The sequence below is a fragment of the Falco punctatus genome (genome assembly GCF_963210335.1).
Source record: "Falco punctatus genome assembly, chromosome: Z".
Lineage (NCBI taxonomy): Eukaryota > Metazoa > Chordata > Aves > Falconiformes > Falconidae > Falco > Falco punctatus.
In genome coordinates this window covers 58,056,958-58,082,621 of record NC_137586.1, presented here as the reverse complement: position 1 = coordinate 58,082,621, position 25,664 = coordinate 58,056,958, and the positions used below count along the sequence as shown (strand labels likewise).

General features: G+C 37.8%; 1 protein-coding gene across 4 annotated transcripts in view; it reads right to left on the bottom strand.

The window, feature by feature from the left end:
* The window catches only part of PAM (peptidylglycine alpha-amidating monooxygenase), a 154,240-nt gene that overhangs the window by 65,377 nt on the left and 63,199 nt on the right, over positions 1 to 25,664 (bottom strand). For all 4 annotated transcript variants that reach the window (XM_080371255.1, XM_080371257.1, XM_080371256.1 and 1 more), the window contains exons 2-4: positions 16,448 to 16,975; positions 15,249 to 15,369; positions 4,749 to 4,806 (exon numbers count right to left, since the gene is read on the bottom strand). In XM_080371255.1, coding sequence (XP_080227381.1) covers positions 4,749 to 4,806; positions 15,249 to 15,369; positions 16,448 to 16,539 — 271 coding nt within the window. In that variant the 5' untranslated portion in view covers positions 16,540 to 16,975. The remainder of the gene's footprint in view (positions 1 to 4,748; positions 4,807 to 15,248; positions 15,370 to 16,447; positions 16,976 to 25,664) is intronic.

Genomic DNA, 25,664 nt, shown 5'->3' with positions numbered 1-25,664 from the left:
CACTCTAATGTGTGTGTCAGGATAGTCTTGTATTCCCTCTATGTAGTGCCAATTGTAATGGTGTTATAGTGCACAGACAGGAGTTTTTAAGCACTATGATTAAGCTTGTTACAAATAACTTAATAAATACCACTTTTCATAATAGAAAATAATGCAATACAGATAACAAAGCAAAATCAGATTTCTGCATGAGCCACTTGCATACGCTATTTTAGCTGGCATATCTCATTGATTTGTTTCTGAATGAAGAACTGAAAAACTCTCAGTCTGCTTGTGAGCTTAAGAGAGCTTTGTACAGTTGGTTACTCTGTTCCTCTGTAGTTACGTTCTTAGCAGCACACACAGGCTTACACCCTTCCAAACAGAGGGGTAAAAAACCCGTAACTTAAAAATTCCTATGTTGTAGAAGCCATACAAATTAGCATGAGATTCAAGCCAAAGGCAGTACCTAAGTAAAGTACCACCAAAAGCTTAAGAAATATCAGACAAAAGTCTTATATTGCTAGTTGACAGCCCCCATATTTTACAATAATGAAAAGAAGATTACTCAATAGTTAAATACTTTTTATATGTGGAGAAGTGCTACAAAATGATTACTAAAATAACCGTTAACAGTTTTGGTACATATACTAAATCTGAATAAAGTCTGACTTACTTTCTTGACCAAGTACTACTTTAAGTTACGAACTCCAGGAGAAACAGGAATGAAGAGAACACGACATCAGTTTAATCTTAACAGTGTCTAGTTAAGGTATGTATTAAAAAAAATATTTTCTAAGTTCACCTTATAAATAACAATTCAGTGATATGAAGTTGATCTCCTTTTTTAAAAAAATAATTGCTGTCTCCTCTATAATGGAACTACCCTTAAAGAAATGTATCAATCTAACTGTGTTCACAATTTGGCAGATCAGGGAGACATTAGGGGCCTCCAGTAAGTAAAGTCATCATTACTTGGTAATAGGGAAGTTTATATGTGCCATATTAGAATAACAAACCCACAGAGTCTCAGAGTCATGTATGGATGAAAAGTAATAAATTACCTAATTATTTCAATTTGTGTTGCTGAACTTAATAGGCTCCGTCTCATTTCTACAGCACAAACTGACAGAGAGACTTAACATGAGTCAGTAAGAAAAAGACACATTTATTTATTGGTCACCCATGTGAATGAATGTAAGGAGGAGAAGATGACAGTCAAATTTCTCAGCTGAGTGGCTTGCTGGCAGACTCAATTCTTAGGAGTATCTGCAGAGCACCCTTCAGCTATCGCTACAGCTCAGCAGTCAAAAATGATTTTTATCAATGCCTGCATCATTAAAGACTCAATCTAGTTTCTGGTTTGGCTACTTATTCAAAACATTAATCAAACGTGAGGCAGAAGAAGAAAACTGCAATATGTTTTTAAAATTTATTTCTTGAAAAATTATATATTAATCTCCCTCATTAATACCTTTTACATATAAACCTTACAGCCATTTCATTTTACAGGAGCAAAAGGTATGTTCCTAACACTAACCTAAATGTAAACCAACGCACCTCATAAACACTCCCCACACTGCAATTTATCATTATTTGCAGCCTTTTGGGACAGAGAAACAACTGGTTTAAACACCTATCTCGGCCTTGACAATCTGACCCTCCACTAAAGAATATCATACAGAAAACTAATAGCACCTGCAAAAATACATGGATGTGAAAAAGACCTCTAGGGCAAAACCTGGGCTCTCCTCCTCCTTCTAGTTGGCAACATTTCATAAGTAAGTTTGATCAGTTCCTCCTTTTGATAACATCTGAGAACAGACTCTGAACAAGTTGATAATTCTGGTACAGTATTCTCCCAGCTTTGCAGTACAGAGTTTTACACACTGTCCTTGTGCAAGCATGACTGTCCACTGGTTTTAAATCTTCAGGGGAATAGCAAAGCTGAAGTCTGAGTTCAAGGTCTTAAAATACAAATTAAAAAAAAAATACTGAAAAAAGTTACAGAATAATATCTTGTACGTACCAACAAATGTACCGTCTGCATACAACACTAAAAACGTTCTCTCTTCTGAGGCCCTTATATTTCACCAACATGCAACAAAACTATCTTGCTGCAGGTTCTGCAACAGAACCTCCTCTCCCCCATGCTGTCTTGGAGGAGGGAAGAAAAGGGGGTATAGGAAAACAAGGTAAAAAAGGAATAAAAAGTGATTCTTGGTGTAAGCATAAGGACACTTGGCCGTAACTGTGTCCTTTAAGTGTAAAAAAAAAAAAAAATCCCCCACAAAAAAGAAGGAATTAATTTGGCAGTATTATGTGCAAATAAATTGAACTGGGGGCAGAACATGTAGGTTCTGGCTTCAGTTTTACCACCACGTACCATCTCAGAAACCCAGGTTATTGTTTTAATTCTGTGTATTCACACCTCTTTATGTTGAAGCTCTTCAGAACACACACTGCCTTCTCACTTCACACTGAAGAGCAACCCTGAGTGACAGTTTCTATGTCAGTTTTTAGATTCTTCTATCACAAAGTAAAAGTAATTAATGAAAGTTAATTACACCACTTATTGTCAATGCAATGAAGGCAGATTCTGCTTAAACCATAAAAATGTAAACACTATCCTTTAAAGATGTATTTCATTCTCTATGTGTCAATCTTCCATGCTTATTTAAGCAACACAAAACAGATGCATCCAAGTAAGTCAATACTTTGCTTCACAACACTTAACGGTATTAAGAAGTATTTAAGGAAAATTTCACCAAGCATCTTGTTTCTTAGATGGTGATAACCATTGTAAAAATCTCTTTCCTGAGAAGATTTAATTTGCTATCCAGGTATATTATAAGATAAGTCAGTTGGAATTCTTTCTATCCTCTGCAATTGGTTATGTTTTGCGTCTACTCTTTCTAATGATTAGGTAACTTCTGTTGATTGTGAAGACTCCAATCAGACAAATCTTTTCCACTGAAACACTTTCCAGTGACTTTACTGTCACTGGATGAACCGAGATGAACTGATGGAACTGATCACATGCTTAAGAGACCACATGCAAGCAATTTTGTTTCATTTTCAAGGCATTCAAATATAAGAGGATGTAAGGAATGCTATCATGGGAAAACTATGTTGACAGAACAAGTTGGGGTTTGTTGGGTTTTTTTGGGGTTTTTTGGTTTTTTGTTTTTTACATTTGATCAAGTTCCTCTTGCTCTTCAAAGCTCCAACTGACAACTCCAATGGTTTCTTTGTCCAGACCTTATTCTGCTTTGTAATGACATATACTCAAGCACTGTGATGACTAGAAAGGTGACCAAATCCCATAAAAATCTGGCAAAGAACATGTAAACACCTAAAACCTAGAAGTTTCTCAGTCTTCAGAGAAAGAAATGGGTTGCCTTGCATGACTCACATTAAGACTTTGCATAAATGCCACTTTCAAGCAAATTCTTTTAGCTATGTCCTTTTAAACTATACACCACTGAAAGAAGTGTATGTGGCTTTAATACATGTAAACACCAAATGACAAAACTACATGTGCAGCAATTTAAGAATTGAACTAAGCAATTTTACAACTCGGTGTAGCACTAAATAAAAGTTGCTTAAGCAGAAGGTTAGTAGTATGCCTTTCTATGAATCACTTGAAAGTGGAAGACTCTATTGCATGCACTGCACAGCAAGTATAGTTTATCACAGAATGAACACTCCCTTTTACACTCATTTTTCTTTCTGGGGTCAAACCTGCAGTCAAAATGTGAGGTCACACGCTGACTTCTTTACAAAGCACATATGCAGAGAAATCACTGAAGCAAATTTACTCAGTTTTTTTAGTTACTTGCTATAATACAACATGAAAATCTAAACACAATATCCTATTGCTGAAGAATTTCCACAAGAAAATCCACATGGAACAAACAGTCTCATAATATACTACAACAACACCTACATATGATTCCCACTGTATTTACTGTAAGTGCAGATATCCTAAAATGCAACAAAAGGATACAGAAAGAAAAATACAGACATTTTAACTTCCTATTGTTTTCTTTTATATCTGTTTATAGCATGTTCTGATATTGAAACTATCTGCAGACAAACCAGCAAACTTTCTCTCTACCCGAACAACTGTATGTTCATGAGCAAGGCAAAATAAAAGTACCTTAAAGATTTTCCGAACAGATGGTGGTGTTTTGCTGATTGATATGATCACAGAATTTGTACACTATTATAGTACTTCCTTTTATTTGTCTGCCATCTTACTCATGCATGATATTTAAAAAAATTAAAACAAACAAACAAACAAACAACCCCCAAACAAACAAAAAATATGGGAAGAGTGGTTGGTTGGTTTTGTTTTTTTCCCCAGGAAAAGTAAAATCTTACTGCAGCCAACACTGACTGTAAGTGCAAAGAATTTACAGCCTGTACCAGCAGGTAAATAAACAGTCTGCTCAGTGGAGCAGAGTTAAGTATCCAGCCAGAGACAGAAAGCCAATACTTTACAAATGGGACTCTTTGGTACTGATTGCCAGAGGCATCTGCATGCAGCTCCTTAACTACTATTACTCACGAATCTCTCCAAATACAGTTTGTTATCTTGACTTTAAGTAGCTCTCTCTAGTTTGTTTCTGCATTAGAAATGATGAATGCATTTTGGAAACTCTCACAGCCAAAGATTAAGTCAATAAGAGTCAAAGAAGAAAACAGAAAATGCTGAGGTTCTTCAAAATGGCTTGCTTAGTTTCTTCCAGTCCAACAGTACTCACCTACATAGGCTTCATCATCCACTGGCAGGGGTACTGACATGCAGAGGTAGGTATCAGACTATTAAAAGACAAAAGAACAGAAATTTCCTTTAAATTGGGAATATTTAGAATGAAATATTGATTGGAATATTTATTTATGATAAATATTTATTATGAATATTTAGAACAAGAACCAGAATGATTATCTAGAATTAAAAGAATAGAAAAAAAGCACCAAAATCTGCACTTTCTGAAGATGAATGTGAGAATACTGAACAAAGTAATATATAAAAAATACATACTTATAAGCTTTAGTACTGAATTTACTTGCAGTGGTTAACAAACACCGTCCCCTCCCTGGCCACTTAAAATTTGAAAGGGTATCAGTACCCTTCTGATGTCCACATAAACAGCATGAAGCAGTAAGTGTGCTACATAAAGTGAAGCATTATTGAGCTTCTGATTCACTGTGTTCTTGGTATGCAGTACTTTCTCAGTAATTATAAAGTTAGTATAATCTAAGCATCAGCACTTGAGTGGAGGGGGAGGTGCTGATCTCCCCTCTCTGGTGCCCAGTGATAGGACATGAGGAAACGGTATGAAGCTGTGTCAGAGGAAGTTGGATGTTAGGGAAAGGTTCTTCACTAAGAGGGTGTAGGTCATTGGCACAGGCTCCCCAGGGAAGTGGTCATGGTACCAAACCTGTCAAGAGTTTAAAGAGCATATGGATGAGGCTCTTTGTCATATGGTTTCGTTTTAGGTAGTCCTGCATGGAGCAGGGAGTTGCACTCAACGATCCTTATGGCTCCCTTCCAACCTGAGATATTCTATGATTCTAAGAATTCATAACTAAACAGATTTCTACCCATAGCAGTAATTCACCCTATTACAAGATTTATATAACTGGACCACAAGGTGTAAAAATGCAGTGCCACTGGAGAAGCAAGCACAGAAATACATTTACGGTTTATTCATGCAGCTAATTCTATCGTGATCAATGAGAATACTCTTCCCTGGGCATTCTGACAAATAACACATGTCCTTTAAAACAAAGAAAAAGAAGGGAATCAATTTAAAAAGAAACAATCTGATACATGATTTTCTTGCTAAAGCACTGTAAAGACTAACATTTTCCTGGAGCAACTGGATGAACAATCTGCACAAGACACAGTGTAACGGGCACTCCAGGCAGAAAATTTATCAAAAATGCCCTCTTCATGGTGCTACAGTTGCCACTGTTGCCTGAAAGACTTTTCATTTGAGTTTAAAATGCTCAGTATGTAAGTCTTGGAAGTATTCCTGGATCAAAATATGAACCATTTAAATTGCAAACACAGTAAATTCAGAGCCATGGTCACAAACAAATGCCAGGTTTTCCATTGACAAGCACCTTGGATAACTATTAAAGAACTTGAATATAATATGAAGTCCTTGAGAACAGGAAAACCTAAATATGGCAATCCTATTGAAAGGAAGGCTATTACTTGTACTTCAAAAGACCAGTCAGTAAATTATTTGAACAGAAAAAATTACTTTTTTTTAAGGCATGTGACCTACACAAAAAATGAAGTCAGTCTCATCTTTGTCAGCTAGAGGAAAGGCAGATCCTACAAAAACAGCATCTAAAAACCCCACCATCTGCTTTACTGATATATTTGGCCAACAATGACATAGGACATTTAGATTACTATTGTAAGAAAAAAAATTATTGCCATGGTTTATTTACACGTAACAGAGAGGCTATAAGGTCAGAAATGTGGCTGTTAGGTTGATTAACTATTTTAAACCTTTTTTTTTTTTTTCAGTTTTTAAGGCTGTTTAAGAAAGGAAAGTTGTCAGCTACTGGACTTTCACTGCACCTATGAACTCAAAATCTGACAGGACTTTCATAAGGACTATACTAAACAGAGAAAGATAAAATTCCTGCTATGAAAAGCTTCAAACCTAATTTAAAAGAAGACACTGCAAATAGTTGTAAACAATTAAAAGTAACTGAGAAGTAAGGACAGGTACAGTGGTGATAACAGTATGTGGTTACACAAAGCAGTGGTATGCACAGATAAGAAATCATTTGTGGTGGTTTTGCTACAAGTTGGGAAGGATTAACAGCGGTCACCTGATACAACTGATATGAATGTCTTTGTGTACTTCAGTTACATGCATTTACAGAGTGAACACACTAAAGCCTTCTAGAAATAGAAAAGGAAATATTCTACCTTTTCAATTTAACCTGGGTTCAGAAGTAGATTTTAAAAAAAGAAACCACCCTTCATTTAGAACCTTATACCCAAACTTTGAAATCCGATGGCAGCAATGCTTCACACTGTAGTAAACAGTAGATATTTTGTCTTTAAATACAAATTGAATTTAGAAACAGCATGGACTAAAAATAAGTATGACATGTTTTCTTTGATTTTTTTAATAATTTATAATTACTTTATTAAAAAAGTAACATTTACCCAATGAAGCATTAAATTAGTTAAGAAAAGAATATTAGGACCTATCATGGATGCAATGGCTAAGATTTTGTAACTTCATAACATCTACAAAAATTACTAGAAGTCTACATGTACTAATAATTTTGGCTCTATTTTTAAATTAAGAGTGTTAACTGGAAATTACAGATGTATTAAAATCGTATTATGCTACTCATATAACTGAGCTGTTGCAGAACTCAGTCATGTCTCTCTGAGTCAATGTTATAACACATCTACGAGTAGCGACTGTCCTAGTTAAACATCCCTCTTCCATGTTCTTTGTCATCTCTCTTCAATTCCAATCTACTCTACACTGGACAGTTTAGAGACAGGTTCTTTGGTAATCTGATATGCCTTTTGGACTTTAATCCTAAGAAAGAGCAAAGTTTTCTTTAAGAGCAAAACAAAAATTAAAAAAAGTAACTAATGAGACCCACTGCTTTGGAGAAGAAACAGGGTAGTGGAGAGCAGGGAGAAGAAAGGGAATATTCAAAGTTTTTTACTTTACATCTGCTTATTAATTGTTTGTATTGCCTTACATTAATCATCTTCAGGTTGTCCTCCAAAGTAATCTGAAGTGACTCCCTTTTATAAATGAAAGATCCTGGCCAGCAGTTACTTTAACATGACATGCTTATAGGTATCACTACAGGCAAAGCACTGGATTGTAAACACTCCTTATTACTCATGGTGTAGTCTCATACCCCTTAACATTTCCTACTATTCCATCCTATTACACACATTGTCTTAAAAAAGTTTATCTCCCCTTCTTCCTTATCAAAATGTATTTTTCAAAAGCAGAGAAACAAGGGAACAAACCCACAAAATTACCCAAAATACAACCCTTTTCAAAATGCTTCTAATAACTTCTTAAAAGGAACGAAACATATCTGGAAAAAAAATACATATCCAAGATCATCTATGAGTTAAAAATCTATTCCACCAATTAATGAAATACAGAACTATCACTATCTGTTTAATATGATAGTCTGGACTAAAACTCCAAGCCAGCAACTTCTCATTCTTACTGTAAACAGGGAGTGTATGTTCTAGTTTCTGCATTACTACTCCGCTATCCTACCTCTTATGGTCTTTCCATAAATAAGTGCTATCAGGTGTAGTCAGAGAAGAGATTGCTTGGCCAAATGGATAATGCAGTCAATCAATCTGGTCATTCTGAAGTCTTTTCCATTACTGGCATGAAAACTCATCCTGGCGTAGTCCCAAGGATGGGACTTTTCAACTTTGTTTCTGACTTACTAGCCAGGTTGTATTTAGCTAATTAGATAAAATGAACAAATGAAAAACAATTATTGGATTCAACAAAACAGATTTTGGTTGCTTATCTGCAATTGGCAATGTTCCAGAGTTCAAACACATGAAGAACAGGAATTCGTGACACTAAAAGCATTACAAAAGGCACATTGCAGAATCCACAATAATTCTGTCCTGTTTTCTCTACTTCATCATAAGAAGGTCTGCGAGCATGAAGGTGAACATTTGATCTTATTCAGAAGAAAATTATTATGTAGACTTCAACTTGAATAAGAAACAAGCAGGGGGGGAAATGTGAGATTGCTCCACTATGCACAAGCCCAACAATTCAGATGTTTCCAAAAAAAGTGAAAAGATGAGATGAATAGAATTCCAAAGTGCAACAGGCTGCCTTTCCAAAGCATACTGGGGATGAGGGAAGAGAAAGCCCCCACACTTTCCCCTCTCATCTCCTGCCCCCTCTTCCTTTTCTTTAAAGGAAGAATCTTTGTTATTAATAAGGGCCATTACTAACTAATAATTGCATCGCTTCTCACAAATCTCTGTCATTAATTTTCACTGATCCAGGGTCCAGATTCATATAAGTAACTAAATTCTACTTTTTACAGAATTTTACACCAAGTAATAAGTCATTCACACAACTTTATCCGGAGTCACACCAAGTCTTGGGGGATCTTAGGTCAAGATCTCAACTTGGTTGTTGTAGCAGTAGTACAGAAAGAGGTGCCAGTAATTCATGGGTACCGAAAAATCAAATCTCCTTCTCATTTTATGTATTTTTATCTTTATTTTTAACCCAAACCCCACAAAAATCTTCCAACATCCACTAGACTAGAACCCCTCCACACTAACAATTCCCCGGCAAATAACATCTTTTGCCACTTTTTTGTGTCTGTCAATATTTATGAAGTTTCAAGTGTACATTTAGAACTCAGCCAATGCTGTACCAAAATTAATGTACCAATGAAAGGTTTATTCAGCCTCAAACATAGTAGTAATTAATTAAAAAATCCAAATAAACTATGAAAAAACTTACCCGAGATACAGTTTTAATTGTACTACAATTTTTTATCAATGTTTCTTATTTGATTTGTAGCAACAACAGCTATTCACAGCAGGAAAACTGTGTTAAAGGCAGAGTAAACATATTTACCCTATGTTTATAATGCTGTTTTCACAAAATAACCTTCAATTTGCTTAGTAATACTGTGTTTTATCTGAAATTTAGTTTTCAAAATGAGCTGATCACATGCCTTCTTGGAAGGTAAAACATACAGCAGTCCTAACATAGTATTAATTTACTGTGCAGAGGGATAGTTTTCTTATAATTATCGTAAGTATAAAGAATGATTATAGAATATTTCCCTCAAAACTGAAGAAGCCCTTCAGTCTTGTCTCCACAGCTCTTAGTGTCCTCCACCCTTCAGCAGCACACCAAAATTATTCTTCACATGATATCTTACTTGCATTTTTCCCTGCTGTGTATCTGGAAGAACTATTAAGAAAAAAAAAGGAAGTACTGATATTTTTCCCCCCACTTACAAGAGATAGTATTGTTTAAAAGCGTCAACAAATATAAACCACATTTATTAACTGGGCTGGAGAACTATCCTACCACGCCGATTTCCACATTTGTACGCTTGAATATACACTTCAGTGGCCCTGTTCATAAGGAGTGCTTGGAACAGTTTCACATGAATGTTCATGTTCAGTACTTGTGCTGAAAGAATGCACAACCCAGGGGCAGATCTGCACAGTTAGTGCACTCCTAAGCTGTGTAACGGGTTGGTTCTCATGTTCACCCACGGGGCAGCTGCAGCTACAGAATGTAAGGCAACCTGACCCTCTCCCCACCCTGCCAAACCCCCAAAGTCACTATGAGTCTAGTAACTAATTGGAAAAAAAGATGCAAGGTTTTTGGCAACCACAGTCTTCCCACAGTCTTGACAACACCAGTTAGAAAGACTGAATTTTTATGCCACTAAGCTACTAATACAAGGCCAGACATTAGACTTGGCTCCAGCCATTTGCAAATCCTTCCACCAAGAATTATACAGCCTCCACAATTCTAAGGCATTACTCATGCAAATGATACAAAATCGTTTGGGGTTTCTTCTCCCTCCTTATCCTATTTGGAAATGTGTATGTGTTTCCTCCATGAACCAGGCACTTATTTTACAGAGCTTAACCTGTGTGTTAGCTGAATGCCCCTACATTAAGAAAATGCAACAACTCCTACGGTAATTATTCCAAAACAACAATGTGAATGCTCATAATCGAGGTACAACCTTACTGGTAGTACCAAAAATTCATTGCAGTTTCAGGGAATACATGCTGATGGTTAGACTTCTTAGAATCCAAAGACATTAATTCTCAGTATCTGTTTTCAGTAAGAATTATCTGGGAAGCTGGAGTATCAAGAACCTTGGAAAATAAAATTAAATAAAACTGTCTACAGTGATGCTATGGAAAAACTCATCAGCAGTACTATTTCAGAAGTTCCCCTTCTTTTTCCAGCTTGGAGATATTTTTGACTAAATAACCAACGACTCCAGCCCTTCCAAACAATTCTTATGTTACATGAACCTTCTGATTGTACCTTTACTGCAGGTCATGCTGGTCATAAACTGTAAACAAAGAACTGGTTAGTTCCATTAGACACCTTTCTGTTAGTTAGCTGAGACTCCAGATAAAGCTGTCATGTGCATACCACAAAGCAAGAAAGAGGCCAGAAGAATTCAGTTTGCGAAGTCTCCCGAAAGCACTAAGCTGTGGCCAAACAGCGAATTCAGAATTCGTAACAATCCAGCTGAAACAAGATTTTCTCTTCAAAAAAATGCATGACAAAGAAGAGAGAGCACAGAACATACCAGTGTTGCTCTAAAGGTACTCTTCCGTTCTCTAGTAATTTCTGCTGCTCCTTGGGTTTTTTTTCCTGCCTTTCCCATATAAATTGTTATGCTTGACAACTCAGGAACTGCAATTGGTCATAGGCACAATAGTGATATACCTCCAGAAAGCCCTTAAAGCATTTTAGCAATTGCACTTGTCCTCTCCAGAGAAACTGTCTGAGCAGCCCAGGATCAGTTAGGAAAGCTAAAGCCCTGGTAAAATTAAATCTGGCCAGGGACATCAAGGGCAACAAGAAAAGCTTCTATAGGTAAGACAGTGATAAAAGAAAGACTAGGGAAAACATGGGCCCTCTCTGCAAGGGAACAGGACACCTGGTTAACCAGGACATAGAGAAGGCTGAGGTACTCAGTAACTTTTTTGCCTTGGTCTTCACTGACAAGTGCTCCAGGCACACCGCCCAAGCTGCAGAACAAAAAGACAGGGATTGGGCAAATGACGAACTGCTTGCTATAGGCGGCAACTGGGTTCAAGGCCATCGAAGGAACGTGAAGGTGCATAAGTCCATGGGACCTGATGAGATGCATAAGCAAGGCCTGCAGGAACTGGCAAATGAAGTGGCTAAGCCACTATTCATCATATTTCAGCAGTCATGGCAGTCTGGTGAAGTTCTCATGGGCTGGAAAAGGGGAAACATAACCTTCATTTTTAAAAAGGGAAATACGGAAGACCCAGAAAACTACAGGCCCATTACTCTTGCCTTGGTGCCTGACCAGATCATGGAGTAGATCCTTCTGGAACCTATGTTAAGGGACATGGAAAATAAGGAGGTGATTGCTGAAAATGAACATGGCTTCACTAAGGGCAAATCATGCCTGACAAATTTGCTGGCTTTCTATGATGGTGTTACAGTGTTGATGGATGAGGTAAGAGTGACTGATGCTATCTACCTGGACTTGTGCAAACCTTTTGACATGGTCCCACATGACTTTGTCTTTAACTGGAAAGACATGGATTTGCCAGGTGGACCACTTGCAACGGTTACACTCAGAAAGTTGTGGTCAACACCTCGACGTTCAAGTGGAGACTGGTGATGAGTGGCATTCCTTAGGAGTCCATACTGAGATGGTGCTGTTCAACATCTTTGCCAGTGAGACAGACAGTGAGATCGAGTGCACCCTCAGCAAGTTTGCCAATGACACCAAGCTGTGTGATGTGGTTGACATGCTGGAGGGAAGGGATGCCACCAAGAGGGACCTTGACAGGCTTCAGAGGTGAGACAGAGTGAGCCTCATGCAGGTCAACAAGGCCAAGCACAAGATCCTGCACCTGGGTTGGTGCAACGCCCAGTATCAGTACAGGCTGGGTAGAGCATGGATTGACAGCAGCCCTGAGGAGAAGGACTTGGGGGTGCTGGAGGACAAAAAGCTCAACACGGCCTGACGATGTGTGCTTGCAGCCCAGAAAGCCAGCCAAATCCTGGGCTGCATCAAAAGAAGTGCGGCCAGCAGGTCAAGAGAGGTGATTCTGCCCCTCTACTCTGCTCTCGTGAGACCTCACCCAGAGTACTGCGGTCAGGTCTGGAGCCCCCAGCATAAGAAGGACATGGACCTGTCGGAGCGAGGACAGGCTGAGAAGGTTGGTGGTGTTCAGCCTGAAGAAGAGAAGGCTTCAGGGAGACCTTATAGCAGCCTTTCAATACTTAACATTGGCTTATAAAGAAAGATGGGGACAGACTTGTTTAGCAGCGCCTGTAGTGATCGAACAGCGGGTAATGGTTTTAAACTAAAAGAGGATATATTTGGAGTACATATTAGGAAGAAATTACTTACTGTGAGGGTGGTGAGACCCTGGAACAGGTTACCCAGAGAAGTTGTGGATGTCCTGTCCCTGGGAGTGTTCAAGGCCAGGTTGGATGGGGCCTTGAGCAACCTGGTCTAGAGGCAGGTGTCCCTGCCCATGGCAGGGGTGTTGAAACTAGATGAAGTTTTAGGTCCCTTCCAACCCAAACCATTCTATGATTCTTGCTCTTTGGTTTATTTTTGCACCTTTCATGAGTAGAGATAAACTTGCAGATAGACCCTGAAAGCAGAAACCTGTATACCATACAATCATAGAATATATCAAATTGGAAGGGACCCACAAGGATCACTGAGTTCAACTGCCAACTTATGCTCTTATATATACATCAGCATGGACAACTTCAACTCATAGCAGATCCAGGGTCACTAAAAACATCTGGCCACATTTAGGGCCAAGAGGCACATGAAGAAGATAGTGAGGTACAAGGAAGCCATTACAGAAGAATTTACTTTCTAAAGAGGATCCTTCCATTTCATGTTCTTTCTGCCACAAAAATGAACTAACGGCACTAGAACTATGAACCTGTTGGGTATCTCCTTCTGTGAACTGCAAGAAAATGAAGATTGTCTTTTCTGCCATTGCTTCTTGCTGAGTGTATCGGTGTTTAAGTTGCTTAAATGGGAACCACATTTCCTGTACAGTTAGTGTGGGACACTGTGGAAGAAGGAAGTGAAATGAGAAGGGTAGGCAAGACTGAGAAAGGAAAATAAAAGCTAGACTTAAAAATACGTAAGGCTAGTTATTGATTATTTTCACTTACCTTTTCAGGAATTAATGTGGCAAGTTGCTTTCTGTTTTCCCCCCATCCTTCCCCCAAATATACACTAGACTGTAGCATTTCAGTTTATTGTGTACACAAAGGCTGTTTGGTATAGGTACACACAAATATGAAAAGTATAATGTCCTCTCTATTAATTGTCACGCCTTTTGTTGTTTGTGTTGGGGTTTGGTTGGGTTTTTTTTTTTAATAGGAATCTGAAGTGACTGACCCCTTCATATGGGTTTCCTAGCTCTTCAACTAATGGCTCCTCAGGTAAAAATAAATGAAACGTAATTTCAAATGTGCACCTGGATGAAATGAGACTATTTTTCACTCCTAAAAGAAAAGTTTAATATTTTGTTGCAGACAAATAAGATCCAGCAGAAACTGTATTTGTTTTGCACTCACTGGAATGAAACCACTTGCTCTAAACTACATGTTTGAAAGAGGTGCTCCTCAATAACTGAAAATGTCATTTCCCTTCAGTATTTTTAGAAAGTGCTATCTGCAACAATGAGTCATCATCTACTGCAGCACAACATCCTGCTCTTTCCAAGCATCTGCAGACCTCTAAAAGAGACGTAGGGTCTTTTAATGGCATATATAAATCATGTTGCCTCACTTCAAAAAGACCCCATTAATCATTGTTTATCCTGCTTAATGAAACTACATGTGAAGATGAATGCAGAATCTCTTCTATGTGAATCTTAAAAATGCTAATGCTAAAAATCTTTACTTTTGTCTTCATTTTTACTCACTTGGCTCAGTAGAAGACAAACAACTTCAAACCTGAAAGAGTATATACCATTGTAACTTGTTTACAGTAGTTCTCCTGTAGTATTTTAAGGGTTTAAAATAATGACTCAAAGGGATTACCCTTATAAAATGCTTTTGGGTTGTTTCCTCTCAACAACTGCTAAACTTGCAGCAATATTCAACTTAAAGTAACTAAAGTCACTGTAGCATCATCTGAGATTTGGTGTAAACTGCAGCTCTAAATAAATGTATGTCTTACTAGCACAGCTGTAAATATTTCACTTTAATACAACTCCTATTTCTCCAACTTCAGCAATTCAGTTTATGAAACCAAGAATTTACAAACAAAACTACTCGAAAAAAGATTTTTCTCTCATTTAAGAATATTTTTCTGTTTCCTACTTTTCTTTGGACATACATGTACCTGTTACCCTTTTTTTTTGTTCACTTTATGGGAGTGATATTGTAGGCAAGGCTTTATTTTCCTAGCTTATAAAAAAAAAGAGTAAGTTGCAAAAAGAAAAACTACATTTCTCTCACCTGCTTAGGTGTCACACCAGGCATGCGAATGTCCAATGCAAAATCTGACAGACCAAGTGAAATCACTGTCTGGTCACTTCCAAGGCATTCACTGGAAAGAGATCTGGTGGTATCTTTATACCTTTAAAAAGAAAGAGAAAGATTTTAAAAAAATCTCATTTTTGTTCTGTCTTTCTAAATAGAAAGGTTTTCAGAACTAGTAAAGACGTTTAACAATGCTGAATAGCTCCAGGATTGATCTGGAAATTTCAGTCCTTCATGAGCCGATGAAAACCTCTTAGTTACCAAGATACTGAAGTAGTTCCTTTGAGCAATCAGGCTGACTAGTTTGGAAAAACATTGCTGAAAATGTAACCTGTCAACTCATCTAAACAATTATCTGAGGTACATGACGTGCAGATAGAAAAATAATTCACTAGAAAATGTCAAGTACTGTTAATCATTCACAATGGTAACGGGGGAACTTTTAATTCCAACATCACAACATTTACAGCAACTCCCATTATAAGTAATGAAGTAAAATGGTTTTACAACTTCATGTAAATATCAAAGTCTGTATTGAATGCAATATATAAGCAAATTGTAAAAAAAAATGTAGATCACTGTAAAGAACTAAATGATGAGACATCTGAAACATGCTACGACACTGATACAGACTTTGAGTATGTATACTCATGTATATATATAAATATAGAAGTGATGTGGTAACAACTCCAGTGCCCAACATACCAGACAAACAATAGAACACTTCTTTTGAGAATTAAGAGGCTACTTCCCTTGTCCACAATAAAGTTTACTTATGCAATTCTGCATCCAAATCCCCTCCAGATTTCCACAATTGCCCCATTTCAAGCTAATTGATACTTTCTTGTTAAAACACTATGTTATACTGCAAGCTAACTTGAGCAGCTGAAATATATTTACTCCCTGTGTAGTCTCAAACATATCTGTGGCATTACCTAAAAAAATCTATTAATTTGTTTTATCATTCTAAACTCACATTTTATAGAGCAACCTATGGATAAAACAAGAGTTTCTGTCTTCAACGTGACAAGAGCACCATTTCAAAATTGCAGTAAGATAGTTTAGAGCAAGTGAGCAAAACTGAACAAATACCACACATGTTTTTATCTAGGACATGCTTTTTCATACTTTATACTGCATGCATTCAACACATAAGATCTTCCCACATAACCCACCTCTTAAAGACAGAAAGTGGGCTTCTAAAACCCAAACAGATGTTTTGAAAAACAAGAAATAGTATTAGCAGGTTGTTAACGAGGCCAGCCATGTCCACCCTGCTGTTCCTGGCCTGATTAAGCGAGCAGAAAAAGGGCAGGGCAGTTCTATCGGCTGTGATCCTGACAATTAGGCGGCAGCAGCAGCAGCAGCAGCAGCATCATCAATTCACGACTTCATTATTATGTGCTCCACAGGCATCCTCCAGCTTCTGACAGACCATCTGTCTTGGAAGGTGATGTGCTGTAAATCAAGAAGGTGGATGATGCTATGTCGTCTTTATTATTAGCTGTAAAAATCTGTTGAAGAATTTTCCCTTGCAGATAGATGACACCGTGCTTCTGTCCACTTAAGGACCCGAAAAGCAGTAGCACTCCTTATGCTTTCTCCCCAGGTTGTGCAGTTAAATCTGCATGTTACTTATCAATCCACAGTGCTGGAGACTCCAAGAGGCATCACTGAAACCAGCGTCAGTCATCCTTCAGAACCTGTAAAAACAGAAGCAGATAAAGGATGACTAACACATTACAGCATTAGTTCTCAGCAAATCCCTGTTGAGGCATTTTAATACATTAGTAAATTCTTTCACAAGCTCTAGCCCAGCCCAGTGAAGATTGCATGAAGTCTGTTGATTCCTCCTTTTCCTCCTCTCCCATCGATACAGGGTCAGAAATCAACACATTTCATATTGATACACAAAACGCACCCTCGAACACATTTCACATGATAGGAAGAAATAGAAAAAAACCTTCAATATGGAAAATGTAAAACATGGAGTATTTTACACACAGAAACACTACTGTAATGTGTTCTACAAGCAGCAAAAAAAGCCAAATGCTGACACGGCAAGAATCAAGGTTTGTAAATTTTAGCAACTATTGTTAAATATTTTTACACATACTGCAGGCTGGGAGAACATTTTACTTCTAATACAACCTGTAATACACCATAATGTCATTAAGGTACTTGTTTCTTATGTACTCTTGCTACTTTTTATATCCATTTCAGAAAACTGATACTTAGAAATTATTTTTGGAAATACTGCATCAAGAACTATTGAGATCAAACTATATTAGTTGAACAGTTTTCTACCCTTTCATATATCAAGGCTGTATCAGCATAAACTATTACTCTCCTTATTGCTTTAACTGTTCTTACTTTCCCATTTTAGTTGATGCAACATTTTAATTTCAAAATTTTAAGTGTTTTTACAACTATGCTAGAAAATCACACTGTGTATTACTGAAGACATATACTAGTATTTTTATTGAGCATTCCAATTCTGGCAGACAAAAAATTTCAAGTCGTAATAAAAATCAGATCTTTAAAATTAATACTGGAGTAATGCTTTTAAGATAAATATTAATAGGCAAAACCCACCCAAACCAACTATCTCCCAGCCCCTGGAAGATATAGTTAAAATACTGCTATAAGGATGATATAGAAAAGAAGGATTCTAACATGAAACACAATTAAAATTCATGGGTTTTATGAAAAATCACTTCCATCTCACGGCACATGTATCGAAAAGGCCTCTTATGAAACAAAATGCTTATGCATAGACTAAGAAACCATGTTAGCAACCTGCTTGTTGTTTAGCCATTATGCTAGGTTTGCACTGAACTATTAAAAAACCTGATTATATTAATCATCATTAAACATGCACATTTTATTCATTGAAGGATGAAACAAGTGATTCAGTCACAAACAACTAAAATTAGACTTCATCTTAGTTTTCAGCTTGCCCAAAACATACCTAAGCTGTCCATTCATGCAAGCAATGATACAAGTCTAATTCCTTTTTTTTTTTTTTTTAATATAAAATGACATGGCCTCACCTCTGTGATTTAAATTGTCTTCACTAGTGAACTATGGAAAGCTGCAACACATATGAAAGACTGTACTATGATGAAAACTAAAAATCATTTAAAAAAAAACCCCACAAGTGTAATATGAATCATGAAAAAGTTGAGACAACTACAAAACCAGAAAGCTTCGTTACTTTTACTCTTTAAGGTACAATTATGTGACAGTAACTGTTCAGCATCTTTGTAAGCCACCTGAAGTCTGAGGTTAGTTACACAAAGCCTGTTAAAAATATCTACCTGGTATACAAATTAATAAAAGAAAGCCACGGAGAAACCTCATCATTAGTAGTCCCTCCTCATTTGAAATATAACAGTTTATTTACAGCAGCTTTCAGTTCTCACTGTCGAGTTAAGCATGGTGATAGTAAAAATCACCAGGACACCTCCTAATGTTACTGACGACTGCCTGAAGCTTCATGGCTTTTAGAATGCTGACCAGAAAAAAGAGGAAAAAACCCAAAGAATAATAAACTGAAATTATCTAAAAAAGCAAAGAAATTAAATTTGTAGTAAGATCAATACATGTATGCCTAACATCTGTACATTCTACTGAAAAAGTGGGCCAATTTCATCCACAAGCTTTTTTTTTACTACAGTTTTACCAGATGGGTGGATATGAAACGGATAAAAGTTTAATTCACCTGGTACTTAAGATTAGATCGCTGCACCAAATTTTACACATGGGAGAGAAGAAGGAAAACAAACAAGGGCAGCACTATCCTGAAGAGATTTCAATGTAATTTTAGATGTGATGCAATATACAAGAATACCAGATAACAAGGGAAAAATGTGAGCATTGGAGATTCAATAATAAGATTACACAGTTACTTAGTTCATTATGTGGACATCTTGATACTACTGTTTTGCTTTCAATTTGGGGTAGGAGATCCCAAGGGAACAGAAGAAGTGAAGTGAAAAAGATGTAATTAATGACGAAGACTAGAGTAAAAGGTGAGAAAGGGAGATGAAAATTACATTGGGCAAGGTAAGCATGGTAGTTTATATCATATGCCCCACCCAAACACAGGAGAAAACAAATATATAAAACAAGGGAGTAAAGAAAAACAAAACAGCCAACAGCAACTAGCACAAAGATTCTTACTGAACAGGACAAGCGAAAAAAAAAAAAAAAAAAAGGAAAGAAAGTGGCCAAGAAGCTGAAATTCAAAATACAGTTCAAAGTGGCATGCAACGTAAAGTAAAAAATATTTCAATATGATGTGATACAAATTAAACAGTGAGTCTTTTAAAAGAATATCAATTAAATGATCATTTTCCAAACTACTTGTATTAACCACAAGTTCATAAAGTAATAACTGTAATAATTTCTTGTTTTCAGTTTAGTCACTAGAACATTTTATATACATTACCAAGTGAACAAGCCAGAAGCATGTACCTCACCTTCAACCCCTACTACCTTCAAAGAAAAAACAAATAAGATGGTCAAAGCTTATAGACTCATATGAAGTCTATCACAAAAGATAATTTATCATAGTTTAATCTCTTTTGTTGTTTCTCATACATTGAAATCAAGGATTACTTGAGCTCTGTCTTCAGCTACAGCAGAGAGTCCACATGTCATCTTGGACAAAACTTTAAGCTTAAGCAACGATCAGGTATATAAACAATAGCCAGTTCAACATATGAACTGCAGCTAGGCCTCCAAGTTGAAGCACTTTGCTTCTTAATAACACAGAAAAATCAATATGTTGTGGGATCAGCTTAGGGATTCATTAACGCGCTAAATATAGCCACTTATGACACTTTGGTCAAAGATAAACACAAAAAGCTTTTGGCAAGAAGCTGTCAAACTAGACAATCTCTTGAGTCTCAACATCAATAAAAAACATCTCACAAAACAGCTAGGCATCTAAAGGCTGGGAGAACAGTTATCAGAAACACAGATGTATAACGGTGATGCTACTGGACTGGGAGGAATAGCTGATAGGACGTGTGGGCTTGCTGCAACCCAAAGAGAACTTGACAGGTTGGAGAAATGGGCTGACAGCAACCTCCTGAAGTTCAACAAGGAGGAGAAAGTGCAAAGTCCTGCACCTGAGAAGGAACAACTGCAGCCACCAGTACGTGCTGGAGGAAAGCAGCTGAAAGCAGCTTGGCAGAAAAGGCCTTGGGGGTCCTTGTAGACACCAAACTGAACATGAGCCATCAATGTGCCCTTGCTGCAAAGAAGGCTAATGGTATCCTTGGCTGCATTAGCCAAAGTATTGCCAGCAGGTCAGGAGAGATGATCCTTCCCCTCTACTCAGCCCTGGTGAGACCACACCTCAAGTCCTGTGTCCAGTGCTGGGCTTCCCAGTACGAGAGAGACATGGACATACTGGCGAGGGTCCAAGGAATAGCCATGAAGGGACTGGAGCACCTCTCCTCTGGGGAAAGGCTGAATAAGCTTGGACAGCTGAGCCTAGAGAAGGAAAAGCTCAACATATATAAGTACTTGAAGGGAGTGTGCAAAAGGTATGAAGCCAGTTGACAGCTTGTTCAATATCTTTGTCAACGATCTGGCTGAGGAAATTGAGGCCACCCAGATGACACCAAGCTTAGCTTGGGGGGGGGGGCGGGGGCGGGCAGGGAGTGTTGATCTGCTTGAGGACAGGAAGGCTCTGCAGAGGGATCTGGACAGGCTGCACTGATGGGCCAAGGCCAACTGTATGAGGTTCAACAAGGAGAAGTGCTGGGTCCTGCCCTTGGGTCAAACCAGCCCCACGCAGCGCTACAGGCTGGGGCAGAGCGGCTGGAAAGGGCCTGGTGGGAAAGGGCCTGGGGGTGCTGGGTGACGGCCGGCTGGGCAGGAGCCAGCAGTGTGCCCAGGGGGCCCAGGCGGCCAGCAGCATCCTGGCCTGTATCAGACACAGTGTGGCCAGCAGGACCAGGGCAGTGGTTGTTCCCCTGTTCTCCTGTACTTGGCCCTGGTGATTCAGTTTTGGGCTTCTCATTTCAAGAGGGACACAGAGGTGATGGAGTGCCCAAAGAAGGGCAACAAAGCCGGTAAGAGGTCTAGGGAAGAGTCCTGTAGGGAGCAGCTGAGGGAACTGGGGTTGTTTAGCCTGGAGAAAATGAGGCTGAGGGGAGATGTTATCGCTTTCCACAATGACCTGAGAGGAGGCTGTAGGCAGGTGGGGGTCAGTCTCTTCTCTCACACAACAAGCAACAAACAAGATGAAACAGCCTCAAGTTGTACCAGGGGAGATTTAGATTGGATATTAAGAAAAATTTCTTCACTGAAAGGGTGGTGAAGCATTGGAACCGGCTGCCCAGAGAAGTAGTTGAGTTACCATCCCTGGAGGTATTTAAGATATACGTAGATATGGTTCTGAGGGCCATGGCTTAGTGGTGGCCTTGGTAGTGTTAGGTTAACACTTGGACTCAATGATCTTACAGGTTTTTTTTTTTTCCAACCTGAATGATTCTGTGATTCTCTTCTATACTATAATAGGACCAGAGTCAATGGGCACAAATTGAAATACTGGAGGCCTCCTCCAGGTACCAGGAAAGACTTTTTCATTTTGATGGTGACTGAGCACTGGCATGGGTTGACCAGAGAGGTCACAGAGTCTTCATCCTTAGAAGTACTCAGGACCCACCTGGCCATGGTCATGGGCCCTTGGCTTTAGGTGGCCTTGTCTGAACAGGGTGTTGGACCAGAAGACCTCCAGAGGTCTCTTCCAACCTCAAGCATTCTCTAAGCCTGTGGCAATAAAATCTTTCAACTTTTAAAAGTTATATATATATATGACCACTTCATTATGTCATTTAAAAGTAGCAAACCAATCTCAGAGAAACTGATGCCAGATGATGTGGATCAGGGGTTACAACCGTGCAAGTTCTAGCATTCCCCATGATATGGAGAAGCTAAAAGGCACCAAGGACAGATGATACAAAGGATTTTCCCTTTCTATTGTGTGAGCAGATGATGAAAACTTTGTTTCCCAAGTTAGGTTTGTTGGCTACTTTTACAACTCCACTACCCATGCAGGGCAATGAATGGATTAGAAAATGCCAGGAAAGCCAAGAAAATTCTCCTCCGGTAAGCTCCTTTACAGCTTAACATCGTTTGGACACCAATGAAACCATGATCACAGAAAACACAGGGCTTACACAACTTTTAATGCAATGTATGGTCAAACAAATGCAACCCAGTATTTAGAGATCTGGTTTTTATTTTTAACTAAGTATCAAAAAACATCCTGACTTCTGTTACATGTTTTTACCAAACTTTTTGTATTAAATAATAGATTTACCATTTTAGAAAATTCTTCCTTAAAGCTTTGTTACATTGTTTGTGGAGAACTCTTTACTTAACTTGAAGCAATTTTTTTTTTTTGCATAGTTTTACAGAAAAACACTTAGAACATGACTATAAGTCACCCCAGAACTAATGAGGTTTTTTTAGAGTAGAAGAAGTTGCCTTGAACTAGACTTCCGTGGACTGTTACTCCAAAATGAAAAATTTTCTCCATATACCAAACCCACTGTAAATTGTAGGCTGTCTTGTATTTTCCTCCTCTTGCTCTGTGAAGTGACATCCTCCTCCCTGCTCACTGCAGCAATGTGTTAAATTTCCATCAGATCAACTGGTCAGTATGCCAGCAGGCAGCTGCTGTACTTCTATCACAACAGAAGTGGTGTGAGCATCCACCTGGGGCTGAAAGGAATCCCCTGTTTTGGTAGCAATCCACACTGGATATGGTGTAATAGTAAAGGATACTATTTTAAAATGAGAATTTTAAGTTGTCAAATACAGTTTGCCTCTTGGTTTAATTTAGATTTCACAAATTTTTATCTTCTGCTACTCTTCCAGATATGGATACCAAAGGAAAAAAAAAAAAAATGATTGCTCTTGTTGCTGTTTTCATGAACAACCTTCTCTAGAATTTGATCTGCTGAGCATAAGTAAACTGCATATTTTTAAAAGACATATTTCATGACAAGAAACCTATTGTCCACTCCATCAGAGGAAGCACAGTATTTATGCACTGAATTACGAACTTCTTTAATTTTCTTGTGTGTATTACAGCAGTGAAATTGAATACTTTCTAAATGGATTTACTCTTTGCATGCTTTCCAAATATATTCAAGTTGGACAATGTGTACTTATTTCCTATTTGACAAGAAGTAGTAAACGAAAATTCACATTAAGCAGTGCTTAAAAGGATGGTTTATAAGGGCAACACAATTTATGAAAAAAGCTGCACAGCTGAATATCTAAACTTACTTTGAAGGACTTTGCTGACCTGTTAACAATGTATGTGCTCCTTGTTAGATGAAGCAGTTTTTATGGGTGTCCTACCGGGAAAGTGAATTCTGCTTACTATGTGAAGACAGACTATCTGTACCTAGAAAAATCAATAAAGCAAAATCCTTCGAACACTCTGCCAGTTCAGCAGGTACGGAGAGTTTTACCTACTAGACAGCTTTCTCTTGAATTCAACTGAAGTTTTATACAACAAAGACAAAGAGGATGAAGAGCTGTCATTTACACTCTGCCTTTTCCTCTTTGAGATCAACAGGTTCACAACATGACTTGCAGGTTCCTAACTGCGATAAGGAGTGAGAATTGCAAAGAGATCATAAACCCTATCACCCCGAGCCATAAACAAACCCTGTTCACTGAACAGTAAAGGAAACATTTGAATCATACTTTGTAGGCAACTCATACAGCAATAGCAGTCATGGAAATCAGAAACAAAAGGATGCAAGAAAACAGATTATGACATGTGTTTATGCAAAGACAGAACAAAGATATTATTTATAGAGGCATTACACAAAAAGAATTTTATTATCCTCTCCTAATTTATAGAATAAATAGAAATTAAAATCAGCCTTAGAGTTCTTTTGTGCACATCAGGAAATGCATAAGGAAAACAGAAGAACCAACAGAAGCACAAAAAGCACAACTCAAGGTGCCAGAATCACTGTCACCCCAGGCTCCAATCTCTGCCCATAGCTGTTGTCCTCAGCGCCTCCAAGATGACTGAAAGGGGCAAACTTCAAAGCCTAAGCAGACCTGATTTTGTCAGATCAACTTCTAGGACAGTTAATTTTCTAACCAGTGAAAAGAGAAGAAAGCGTACAAGAAAAATGATGCAAAAAGTTTTAACTGCTGCCTTGCACTGCGATCTTACCAAGTAGCCTATGTTAAGACTGGCTTATTTAACAAGTAGAGCTGTCTTAGGACTATCTCTTCAGTTGTATTTTCTCCCCTTTACTAAAGTAAGTATTACAAATACCACTCTCACTCAGCTGTGAGACAAAGAAGTATCTGAAAAAGATGGAATACTACATAATCTAGAGATACATGCCGGTATGATTCAGACCAAATTAAAACTGATCTTCTTGGAAATTCTGGAAATTAAATAAATTTCTGAATTCTAAGCCAAGATTTTCAAAATTCAAATTTTTACAATTCCAGGTAAGAATTTTATTCATTTTCTCCATCATTGTACTGTAAACTACTAGGTATAAACTTGTTTAAGAATGAGGATTGTACTTCTTTTGACAGAACAGAAATATGCAGACTACCACAAAAAATCATTTCCTGCTCCCGTATCAATGTGCTTGTGTTACTAAAACCTCAGAATATTTCAAGCAGAAAATCACTTTTATAACCTGATTTTTCATTTGTGTACATCCAATCTTTCGTAATTATGAAACAAACTCATGAAACTGCTTGAAAACACTCCCTATTAAAACAGTAAAGTGCCAAATCTCTTTTTCTTCTTGTGGGAGTCACAGAGTTTTCAGAAGTCTGAAGACCAGAGAGAGCATGTGTTAGTTCTTGCATTCTGCATTTTAATAGCATTTGAAAAACATTTTATTCACATCACCTTGTTATCCTTCTGCTTTGACCAGGTATCAAAACAGGTAAAATTCTCTTGTCAGGGAAGAACAACACTTTTCACTGAAGACAACATCTTACCAAACCGCTAATTTATATTCTGAGAAAATGAACAAGTTGGATGGTACCAATTACTTGCTTAAAAGGGAAAACACATGAGAAGCCTCCACTTTCATTTTAATATCCAGATCACTATCTGGTAATTAGTAATCTGGCACAAGGTAATAAGGATGCCCTTTGTTTTTCCCTTTGTTATGCAAAACCAGAAAATAATAAAGGGAAGCTGTATTATAGAGTGAGGATTAGCCTCCAAGGATAAAGCAAAAGAGAGATAATTTAAAACATTTAAGTTCAATTACACATTACATATGAGCTATGAATTAAATTCATCACATGTTCCTTCACTGAGAAGGACTTTTGAATCAGGCTCCCTGAATTCCTTATGCACCAAGG